The sequence below is a fragment of the Octopus bimaculoides genome, chromosome 3, assembly GCF_046866305.1.
Source record: "Octopus bimaculoides isolate indiv1 chromosome 3, ASM4686630v1, whole genome shotgun sequence".
Taxonomy (NCBI): domain Eukaryota; kingdom Metazoa; phylum Mollusca; class Cephalopoda; order Octopoda; family Octopodidae; genus Octopus; species Octopus bimaculoides.
In genome coordinates, this window is record NC_142930.1 from 56,534,856 (window position 1) to 56,547,704 (window position 12,849).

A 12,849-nucleotide genomic window follows, 5' to 3' on the forward strand; every position below is an offset into this window, starting at 1 on the left:
ACTCACCCACCTAGCTGCTTCCGAATAGCCAGGAACCAATGTGAGGGTGCGTGTGTGTGTGTGTATGTGTGTGTGCATATGTGTGTGTGTGTGAGAGAGAGAGAGAGAGAAGGAGCAGGAGAGAGAGAGGGAGAAAGAGGCAGAAGGACAGAAGCAGAGGCAGACATGCATACAAATATTGAGAAACACATAGAAACACACGTAGGGCCAGTAATTCTCTCTCTCCCCAAAATACTCTTTCCACATTACCTTATCTCTGTAATTATTTGTCTCTCTAGTGTTTCTGTATTTCTTGCAATAGAAAATCACTAAGATGATATTAGATTTTATAAGGATAGATTTGAGAGAAAAAAAAAAAGTGCCAATCAAAGTAAGGGCTTATTATTAAGAGTTATGGATTCTCATTCTTTACCATATCAAAAAAACAAAAACAAAAAAAAATCATTTTGAAATCTATTTCACATCAGTGTATTTTCATAGGGATGAAGTGATTACTTGCAAAAGATGGGAAAAGAGATTCCATATCAGGATAATAACCCTTAAAAACTATTTCTTTTCCTTTTCTCACATATGTGCTTATATAATCTAGTATCACATAAGTGATATTTATTTTACAAAAAACAGAGTTTATTGAAAGATAAAGCAATAGAGTGAAGGTAACGAATAAAAGAGTGAGAGGGGTAGGGAGGGAGATGGGGAGAGAGAAAGAGAGAGAGAGAGAGACTATGATTTTACAACTATCTCTATAACACTATTCTTCAATAAGCTGTTGTATTTTGCTAGCAAAACCCTCTGTCACTGCCACAATAAACTTTTTAACAGACTATGTTATGGAATCAATTTTTCTGTCATCACCCACTTCATTCTCTTTATTGCTCGGTATTTTTATGTCATATGGTTCTCCTGGTTAGGTGCAGGCATGGCTGTGTAAATAGAGCGTTTGTTTCATAATCATGTGGTTTTGAAAGTCCTTCTCACTGCATGGTATCATGGCATCTTTGGAAAGTTTCGTCTACAGTAGCCACAAACTAAAAATGCCCTATGAACAGATTTGGTAGATAGAAACTGCATGGAAACATACATAATCTCAAACCCACACACATACACACACACACATTTATCAAGCAACCATACATATTTATAGAAATCATCATGATATAGTGTCTGCCTTCCATGAGTTGGCCAGTTTGACAGGATCTCATGAGCAGGAGGGCTGCATCAAACTCTCACCTCCTTTGGTGTGTTTTTTTAGTGTGGAATGCCCTTCTTAGTACCAACCATTTTTATGAAGTGTTACTGATATTTTTTATGATGCTGGTACTACTGAGGTTTCTAAGTAATTTGCAAGACAAAAAAAAGAAAATGGAATAAGGTCCCTTGATTGAGTGGGGATGTAATGAAGAAGGAAGCAGCTTTACTTACACCAGGTGTTGAAAGACAGAAGGGCATGGACAAGCAGAAGAGATATGTGGTTATCCTGCATTATATGAGGAAGGGTTGCTGGGATCAAATGAGTGATAAAGATAGTTGCGAAGAGTTGTCAGGGAATACTTTCAATGTTCAAGAAGTTGAGTTCAAGAAAGAATAGGTACAGAGAGTCAGAAAAAATGGTTGAGTAAGTTCATACAAAAATGAGACAAGGGAAATTGGTGATTAGGGATGGAGGTAGAGGTGAATATAATGAATGGTGAAGAAAGAGGCAGGTGTATTTGATGGTAATATATTTTATGGCACTCCATCGGTTAGGACAACAAGTGTTCTGGTTGATCCAATCAATGGAACAGCCTGCTGCTTGTGAAATTAATGTGCAAGTGGTTGAGCACTCCACAAACACATGTACACTTAATGTAGTTCTCAGAGAGATTCAGCATGACACAGAGTGTGACAAGACTGACCCTTTGAAATACAGGTACAACCCATTTTTGCTAGCTGAGTGGACTGGAGCAACATGAAATAAAGTGACTTGCTCAAGGAAACAACATATTGCTGAAAATTGAACTCATGACCTTATGACCATAAGCTGAATACCCTAACCACTAAACCACAAACCTTCACGATGGTGATATATATATATATATATATATATATATATATATAAGCAATGTTAATTCTCTAAATGAAGTATTAACAGTAACTGCACGATAAAGTGTAGTATATTGCCACTTAAGTGTGGCTGACCCCTAGGGGTGGATGTTACTGTTGCTTTTAGCCCCAGGAGGACATCTCCTCCAGCTGGCTTATCGACAACAAAAATTCACTAGACTGTTGAATGGCAGCCCAGTCAAGATGGTATTTTTTCTTCTCTTACTCTTGTTTTTTGCAAACATCTACAAAATGACTTTCTAAAATGAAATTCCATTATGCAGCTGAGGAGTACATTTTCATTGCACATTTTATGTAGTGTTCTCACTACATGAATAAATGAAGTTTGTACGAAATGTACGTACTGCTATAACCTATTGAATTTTTGTTACTTTTCTTCAAATTTTATTCACCAAATCTCTTGATTTTGTTTTTGGTTTTTACCCTACCAAATTCTGGTGCCTCAAACATTTTAAGTACCACATTGAATCTTTTGATTAAATCTATATTATATATATATATATTTGTTTTGCAAGTACAACAATATATATATATATATATATATATATATATATATATATATATATATAAGTAAAAACACAAGTCCTATAGTCTGATGGCAGCATCCAGTACTCCAGTCAACTTCTTTTCATCACACTTGGCCTATAAGAAGAATATTCTCTCTTATACAATTACAACAGCAAACATCTTTCCATGTTTAAAGTGAGTTTAAAAGAATTAATAACGTTAAAGAGTAATGATGAATAAAAATTCTGTCATGTCTTATTTCTCCAAGGAAAGTGTCTGCTATCCAAAACAGAATATTTTCCCTAAGAAGTAGGTGAATGGTCATGGTAATTGGACTATAATTTATTAACACCAGAATACAACAATTCTTCTTGCCTTCAAATGTTTAACTTTGTAATTTTGATAGACTGACAAATGGAATGTTGATGCTCATACAGTTGTACATGACACCTATACATTAGATACACTTAGAATAACCAAAATAAGATATTTATAGTCACACCAATGAAAGTGCACATATTCCTCATTAAATAGTGTGATATAGAAGGAAGAACAGAACATAGTCAAGAACAATTTAATAGTACTGAAATTGCATTATAATGCAAAGAGAGAAAGAAAATTTGAAAGAACTTTATTTTCATCATTATCCTCATCGTTTGATATTTACTTTTCCATGCTTGCCAGGGTTGGGCAGAATCTCTCAAATTTTCTAAGACCAGATAGCGTTCCTGTCACCAACTTTTGCTGGGACCAAGTAAAGTCAAACACCCCTCTAACCTGACATTTTTGCAGTAGATTTGAAATGAAAAGCACTTCTTATGTGATGGTGTGCAACTCTGGTCGAGGCCAGAAAATACACACACGCACACACATATGCACTCATGCACATACATACATACATACATACATACATACATACATGCAAACCTACATACATACATACATACAGACAGACAGGATTTTAGTTCAGAGTGTGAAAAGCTGGAACAAACACTGCATGTCATTTTGTCTGGCATTCTAACAGTTGTTAAAACAGGGAAAGAAATTTATGGTTAATTATATCAAACCTCAGTATTTGACTGGTACTATATTTTATCCACACCAAAAGGATGAAATGCAAAGACCTCAGAGTACAGAGAACCAAAACTAAGTATAAGACATTTTCTCTGATACTGTAACAATACTGTCAAACTAGAGACTATTATATCGATCTCAGTACTTGACTGGTAGAAATGTTATCAATCTTCAAAAAATTTTATCAATCTTCAAAAAATTCAAAGCAAATTAGCCATGTCAAGATTTGGAACCAATATATAACTAAATACTAGAAAGTAATAATTTCTGTAACATGTTCAGTACACGATTTTACAATTTTATCAATTCTGGAAGGTACCCAGAATGTATAAGGGGTAAAAAATATCATGTAGTTCAGCTCTTTGCCATTTTTACCATTCTAAACAATCAAGAGAAACTCCTGTAAACTGTCATACTTACACACACGAACAAATGTATGTAAACACATATATGTGTTCCAGCATGGCCATAGTCCAATGACTGAAACAAATAAAACAATAAACATTCATATGCAACTAGTGATTTCAAATTTTGGCATAGAGCTAGTAGTGGGTAAGTCAATTACATGGACATCAGTGCTCAACTGGTCCTTATTCTATCAACCCCAGGTGGATGAAAAGCAAAGTTACCCTCAATGATATTTGAACTCAAAACGTAAGGACAGAAGAAATGCTGCTAATAATTTTTGCCTGCATGCCAGTGATTCTGGCAGCTTGCCGGCTTCATATGTGAATATTTAAATGTCTCTTTATGTTTATTTACTCAAATACAAACAAGTGGAAAAGAAAAACAACCAAGCACATTTACAAAAAAAACAATTTGCTTATAAACAGACGCCAATCTGGAAGCGAAAGAGAAATGGAATAAAAATTTCAACAATGTGAGACGTTTGGAAGGGCATCCAGCCTTAGAAACCATGCCAAAACAGGCATGAAGCCTGAACAGCCCTTCAGCTGGTCAGTTGATATCAAACTGTGCAACCCTTTCCAGCATGGGAAACAGACGTTAAATGATGATAATGATGATGATGATGATGATGATGACGACGACGACAAGATGATGAAGATGGCACTTTTTATTTCTCTTTGTATCTATGACTGTTGCATCAACTATAATGCTATATAAGAGAAAACGGTACGTGCTCTAGGTACAATGGAATGGCAGATCTCTGGGAAGAAGTTTTGAGACATTTGACTGCTCTTTCTATTGTTACATGAGTTTTAGCAGATGTTAATGACTCACCAGCTTCACCAATGCAGAGTAGATGGTAGAATTTAAACTAGCAGATCCCTGATAAAGCAATATCTCCTTTATTTTCTTCAGAATTCTTAACAGAAACTGAACATCTTTTAAAATATCTTCAAATATAAAGTGATGTTTCTATTTCTTACCTGCATATCTATTTTTCATCCTAAGCGCTTATAAATATTCATATATAGATATAAATTATTAATGAGTGGGTGGTTACAGAATGTTCATCAATTTCAATTTATTCAATGTGATCAAAGTGATTTATCAAAGAGATCCCAATAATAGCAGAGTTTAAACTTTTAGCCTATACACACAATTACATAGCTTAATATTTCAGCCATTATTTGAGAAATACATCTATGAATTTATTTAAACATATTGCTGAAATGTACTTAAATGATATCATTTCATGTTTATTTCCAGGATGTTATATGTAACTTCGATATCAAGCTTGACTGGGAATTCAAACTTTCCTTGTTAACAGATCTTGTCAGGGTGAGTGATTGTTTTTAATTATTTCTTCAAAATTTTCAGCTGTAAAATTCTTAATGTTTTTGAATTCCCATTGAATTTCTCTCACTGCCATTTTCATGACTTCCCAACATGGCTTTTGGGTATACAGGATATATCACTAGTGCAGGTGTACATGTACCATAATATAACACTTAAATATAGAACTCTTAATTGTGAGCATCAGGTCAATGCTATAGAATAGACAGGACAATTTATTTCTCTCACTCAACCCCTGTTGTAAAAATCTCTTTGTGTGTATAGTTATTGATTTAGCTAAAACTTCTTTCCATGCTCTTTCTTCACGCTTTCTTGATGTTATTGATTCAAAGAGTTTTCATATTAAGACATTTGAATAAAAGCTAGAATAAAACGTTTTGTAGTGAGAAATCATAACCCATCATACCATACAGTTTCATATAATTGAATTGGTATCTATATTTTAGTTAAAATCTATCTTTGTAGTTGCTATAGATGGAAGAGATATTTGTACAAGGTAAACCTTTGAGCATGTTCGATTATCATTGCATAAAATATTGCAGGTCTTTTATAGAGAGATATCTGATTAAATCAAGACATTATTAGCTGATATTTTAGTAAAAAGCTCTTGCAGATGGTTAATTTCGAGCATTAAAATATCACATAGTTATTATATTCTCAATACTTTTTAGTAGAAATTTTAATTTAGTCAGTTGAGGATCTTTATAACATCATTCATAAGATATTTTTTCACCTATTTTCTGCTTATTATTTTTTTATAATTTATATATATATATATATATATATATATATATATATATATCATCATCATCATCATCATCATCATCATCGTTTAACGTCCGCTTTCCATGCTAGCATGGGTTGGACGATTTGACTGAGGACTGGTGAAACCGGATGGCAACACCAGGCTCCAGTCTGATTTGGCAGAGTTTCTACAGCTGGATGCCCTTCCTAACGCCAACCACTCAGAGAGTGTAGTGGGTGCTTTTACGTGTCACCCGCACGAAAACGGCCACGCTCGAAATGGTGTCTTTTATGTGCCACCCGCACAAGCCAGTCCAGGGGCACTGGCAACGATCTCGCTCGAAAATCCTACAGGAGCCAGTCAGGCGGTACTGGCAACGGCCACGCTCAAAATGGTGCATCTCATGTGCCACCCGCACAAGAACCAGTCCAGGGGCACTGGCAACGATCTTACTTGGCTTGCCGGGTCTTCTCACGCACAGCCCATTTCCAAAGGTCTCGGTCCGTAGTCATCGCCTCGGTGAGGCCCAATGTACGAAGGTCTTGCCTCACCACCTCAGCCCAGGTCTTCCTGGGCCTACCTCTTCCACGGGTTCCCTTAACTGTTAGGGTGTGGCACTTTTTCACGCAGCTATCCTCCTCCATTCTCACCACATGTCCATACCAGCGCAATCGTCTTTCTTGCACGCCACAACTGATGCTTCTAATGTTCAGCTTTTCTCTCCAGATACTTACACTCTGACGGGTATTCACATTGACATTACACATCCAACGGAGCATACTGGCTTCATTCCTTGCGAGCTTACGTATGTCCTCAGCAGTTACAGCCCATGTTTCACTGCCATGTAGCATGGTTGTTCGTACGCATGCGTCATACAGTCTGCCTTTTACTCTGAGTGAGAGTCCCTTTGTCGCCAGCAGGGGTAAGAGCTCTCTAAACTTTGCCCAGGCTATTCTTATTCTAGCAGCTACACTTTCAGCGCACCCACCCCCACTACTAACTTGGTCGCCCAGATAGCGGAAGCTATCGACTACCTCTAGTTTTTCACCCTGGAATGAGATAGAAGTTGTTTCCTGTTTGTTTGCAGTCTTTATTGCACCTGAACATCTGCCACAAACAAAAACTAACTTGCTAGTTAACCTGCCTTTGATGTTGCTGCACCTCTTATGTGTCCATAGCTTGCACCGGGTACATCTTATAGAGTTACTACCTACTCCTTTTCTACATACTGAGCAGGGCCATCTACCTGAAGGGGTTTGTGTTTTATCTACCTTCCTACTTATTAGGATTTTGGTTTTAGCTAGGTTGACTCTAAGGCCCTTCAATTCTAGACCTTGCTTCCACACCTGAAACTTCTCCTCTAGTTCTGATAGTGACTCCGCAATTAGGGCAAGGTCATCAGCATAGAGGAGCTCCCAGGGGCAACCTGTCTTGAACTCCTCTGTGATTGCCTGGAGGACTATGGTAAATAATAGGGGGCTGAGGACGGAACCTTGGTGGACCCCTACCTCTACCCGGAATTCATTGCTGTACTCATTTCCAACCCTCACCTTACTGGCAGCATCTCTGTACATGGCTCGCACAGCTCTCACTAACCATTCTTCTATCCCAAGTTTCCTCATTGACCACCAGATAAGGGATCGGGGGACCCTGTCAAAGGCTTTCTCCATGTCAACGAAAGCCAGGTACAGAGGTTTATCCTTAGCTAGGTATTTCTCTTGCAACTGTCTCACTAGAAATAAGGCATCAGTAGTGCTTTTACCTGGCACGAACCCAAACTGCATCTCATCTAAATTGATTCGCTCCCTAATTAGTTGGGCTATGACCCTCTCTGTAACTTTCATAACCTGATCTAACAGCTTGATGCCTCTGTAATTATTTGTATCTAAAGCGTCCCCTTTACCTTTGTAGCAGTTGACTATGATGCTGCTACACCAGTCATAGGGTATGACTCCTTCGTGTATCACCTGGTTCGTAATACGGGTGACTAGGCTATAGCCAACACTGCCAGATATTTTGAGCATCTCTGCAGTGATTCCTGATGGGCCGGGGGCTTTCCCGGTCTTCATACTCTTAATTGCTTTATCTACCCTGGTACTATCAACTCGGATAGCTGGTCCCTCTATTGGGTCGACATAAGGCAGGCTCTCTTTCTCCCATTCATTCTCTTTATTAAGCAATCTATCGTAGTGGCATCTCCAGACCTCTTTCTTTGCATCCTCATTTAATGCAAGCGTACCATCATCCATGCGAACACATTTCTCTCCTACAACATCACTATTCTCTCTCCTACACTGTCTTGCAACACGAAATACCTCGAGTCTTTGGTCCTCACGGCGCAGAACATTGGCAAATCTTTCCTTATCTGCTTCCCCTCTGGCTAAATAAACCTGTCGCCTAGCCTCCCTTCTGGCACATTGGTACAATTCCCTGCTACCACCGTTCTTCCAGTCCTTCCAAGCTTGTTTCTTTTGTCTAATAGCCCTGTCTACCTCCTTGTTCCACCACCACGTTACTCTGGGTTGGGAGGGGACCTTACACCACCCACAAATCTGGTCGGTGGCTTTCAACAGGTTGTCCCGCAGAAATCTCCAATTGTCTTCCACGTTGTATGATGCTATATCCCCTTCTATTTCATTAAATGCTTCAAGTAACTTGTCTCTAAGTCTCTGTCCGTTTGCATATATATATATGTTATTGTATTTGGGGATGGTCATATTGCCAGTTTAGCCAATAAATCTTGCAAAACAAATATATATATATATATATATATATATACATACACTAGACTAGACTAGACTATCTGTAATGTGTTGGGTCATCAGTAGTTCAAGGTACCCCCCAAAAAAACCATGTATCTTGGGAATCCATGGTTCAATTTACATGAAACTTGTTATTCCGTGTGTTTTCACATTTCAATGATACCTTACTTTCAAAGTATTTTTCCTATTATATGCCAGTTTGGCTATTTATAAAGGTACTTGAAAAAAAACACATATCTCAGTAACCCATGGTCCGATTTACACAAAACTTGTTTTATTCCATTTGTATTCACCAGACACTCAGTTCTCCAAGTGTCCGATTCCTTATCTCACCTGCTTCTGTCTCTTTCCCTCTGTTCTGCCAGATACTCAGCACTTGCTTTATCAGTCTCATCGATCCTTTTATTTGCATGCCTGTCACATTCTTAGGTAAATATTTCATAAAGGACCCGTTTGTACTTTGGTGTGAAATGATTTTTTTCCCTCAGGTTTTTACAAGTGCATTCAATGTATTTTACTTCCAAACCCACCGCAAGCCACTTTCACCCAGAAAAGAAAGGGTGGGGGAGTTGTGGGGACCTCAGTTTTCCAGGAAACTTTGAGTTTCCCACCAACAGAGTTTTGTTTCATGAGAGTTTTTTTTCCAGGTTATTTCATATGCTTTCAACAAATGTGATATTGAAATCATTTGTAAATGGCCTTTTTTCCCCAGAAAAGGAAAGATCTGGCTGCTATTTCTTGCATGCCCTGCTACCACATAATGGCTATTTCAGGTCCTTTATCACAAATAGCTATTACGGGATAGCAGGGCGTGCTAGAAATAGCAGCCAAATCTTTGGAGGTGAGATACGTTGAATACACTAAAAAAACTTATGGAAGAAAATTATCTCACACTGAGATTATGAACAGGTCTATTATGAAATATTTACTGTATTTTCAAAGTCATTTTCACTTTAAAATATTCTGAAAATATGCCAACAAAGATGTTTGTAATGGAATTCATTTGAAAATAATTTTAAAAGGTGTGCCAGTGGCATATAAAAGCACCCACTACACTGTCATAGTGGTTGGCATTAGGAAGGGTATCCAGCTGTAGAAACTCTGCCAGATCAGATTGGAGCCTGGTGCAGCCTTCTGGTTTGCCAGTCCTCAGTCAAATCGTCCAGCCCATGGAAGGCAGACGTTAAACGATGATGATGATGATGATGATGATTGAAATATTGTCTGTTTAAAGAAAGCTAAAATATAAATACTTATAAATAACTTACATTTTTGATATCACATTCATTTAAAGATATTTCTAAATGATTAAAATATTGTGTTTAACAAAAGTGAAAATAGAAACATTTACTGTAAAAAACAATTTGCATTTTTTCGTTGTCAAGTTAAAGTCACTAATGTGTCTAATTGAAAGGTTACAGTTTCTTCTCTTTCAGGATTAAGTTATTTTTGGAGTATTTTCCCATTTTGCACTGTTTTGGGTATTTATATCCCAAAACCCCTATATCTCAAGAACTAGTTGTTCAATTTACACAAAACTTGTTTTATTCCGTTTGTATTCATATTCAAAAGGGGCTTTAATTCATGGTATTTTCTCATTATGTGCCAATATAGCTGTGTAACATTGCCAGCAAGCAAGATTGAAGTTCATTTTTAATATATATTGTGTGTGTGTGTGTGTGTGTGTGTGTGTGTGTGTGTGTGTCTGAAGAAGGTGCATAGCTGCATGGCTTAGTGATTAGGGTATTTGGATCAGGATCATAAGGTTGTGAGTTCGATTACCAGTGGCACATTGCTTCAGTCCTCTCAGCAGGTAAAAATAAGTTGTACCTTTAATTCAAAGAGCCACCCTTGTCTTCTTAAGGTGAGTAACTCTCCTCGTCTGAGACATTCAGTTTTCTTTAACAATTGGCACATGTAGAGATCTTTCTCAGGACACTATCCTGCAGCGAATTGCTGTACAGACAGCAAACATTATGTATGTACATCTAAAAACATTTACGTTATCAGAGCTGCTTTTAATTTGAAATTTGATTTTGTTTCATGAGAGTTATTCCACAGCACATCAGCAAATAAGCTTCACACTATTTACATAGATGTCCTAGACCAGCAATACATTTTGGCTTAAGGTGTGTAGAGTACATAGTACCAAAAGCCTACAATAATAGGGAAATAAGGATATTTATCATTCTTGTGAGTTGCCTCATACTTGGAGACATTCAGTGTTCTTTAACACCCAATGTCATGTAGGGAGCTTTCCCAGGATGCTATCCTGCAGCAAATTGGCATATAAATAAAGCACATGGACTAAGTATAACCAATGATGTTTACATACACACACACACACACACACACACACACACACGCACACACACACACATGTATATATATAATAAAAATTAATCAAAGGACATACTAATTATGTCTACCTGTTGGAAATAACAGTCAGGACTCTCATCTAAGTCACCAATATTCTGCAAGGTTTAAATAAGAGTTTTGACTGTTATTTCCTGCAGGTAGACATACTTGGTATGTCCTTTGATTAATTTTAATCCTTCAGCTATTTAATGCTTTTTTGGGCCTTCAATCACCTATATTATTGATTCTGTTATTATCAGTTTTAAATTGTTACACTAGATAATAATAGAGTCAATGATATCTTTGCAAATATTTTCTCCTGAATTATTTGCTCCGTGTCACTAAAATATGATGAAGAGTGCAGGGAGCACCAACATTGGTAAAAATAAGAGTGAAAGAACTCTTTAGCCACAAAAGGCACAATGACTCTAATTTATAACAATGCTGGTACTCCCTGTACCCTTCGTCACATTTTAATGATGGTAAATTATTTCCTTTTTGGTTTTGAACAGTGTCAAGCAACCTTCATTATTTTATATATATTCTATATATAGTGGTTAGGGTGTTGCACTCATGACTGCAAGATTGTATGTTCGATTCCTAGACCGGGTGTTGTGTTGTGTTCTTGAACAAAGCACTTCATTTCACGTTGCTCTGCGATCATTTTGTCATCTGACATGTGGCACAAGGTGCACTTGTACAGATAATATCAATTTGATGGAGGGAGTGAGCTTATGTGAACACAAATATTTTATCACTATAGATAAATCATCTGTGTGGTTGTCTGGCAAGAAATTCCTGAACCCTCACATGAGGGGTGTATGAAAAGTCTTGAGCCTCAAAATAACAAAACATGGTACAAAACTTCTGATGAAGGTACAAGACTTCAAGGCTAAAAACTTTTTATCCACCCTTTGTATGTCATCTAATGATGGGAGAGTTCATGATATATATATGTCTTTTGAGGCTTCTGTTAGATTTGCAGACCATCTGGCATATGTGTGTGTGTGTGTATGTGTGTATAGGCAGACAGACAGACACAAACATACATACATACGCACACACACACACACATGTACTCATAGAAGTACATACACATATACATAAATACTTATATATTCATATACATACGTGTGTATTTTGTATTGTATGATAAATAAGCTAGCATCTTGCACATTTTAAGTAATGTTTATCATTGTGCAAATAGTTTTTAAGAATTTCTCTTCAAATGGATTTTATATTTTTTTCTTCTTGTATGCTTGAATGCACAGACAAATTGATTATTCTGAAGTTAACTTTTTGAGTTTTATTAAAATTTGACTTAGTTTACTAAAACCACTATTTATATCATTATTTTGTTTTCCAAATGAATTTTTTTTTTTTTAACGTAAAAAGAAATTAAACTTTGGAATTGGAATTCATTTGTGATCTGAAATGATCAGTATTTGAGTTAAAATGGGAAATCATAAACAACTCTTTCCTAGAAGCATATCACAACATTCTAAGTAATTTTATCTCTTTCAAATAAGTCAAAGAAGA

General features: G+C 36.8%; 1 protein-coding gene across 1 annotated transcript in view; it reads left to right on the top strand.

The window, feature by feature from the left end:
• LOC106868455 (atrial natriuretic peptide receptor 1) overlaps window positions 1–12,849 on the top strand; it is an 880,915-nt gene that overhangs the window by 741,014 nt on the left and 127,052 nt on the right. The window contains exon 8 of the mRNA XM_089349012.1: window positions 5,359–5,430. Within this exon, the coding sequence (XP_089205138.1) occupies window positions 5,359–5,430 (72 nt within the window). The remainder of the gene's footprint in view (window positions 1–5,358; window positions 5,431–12,849) is intronic.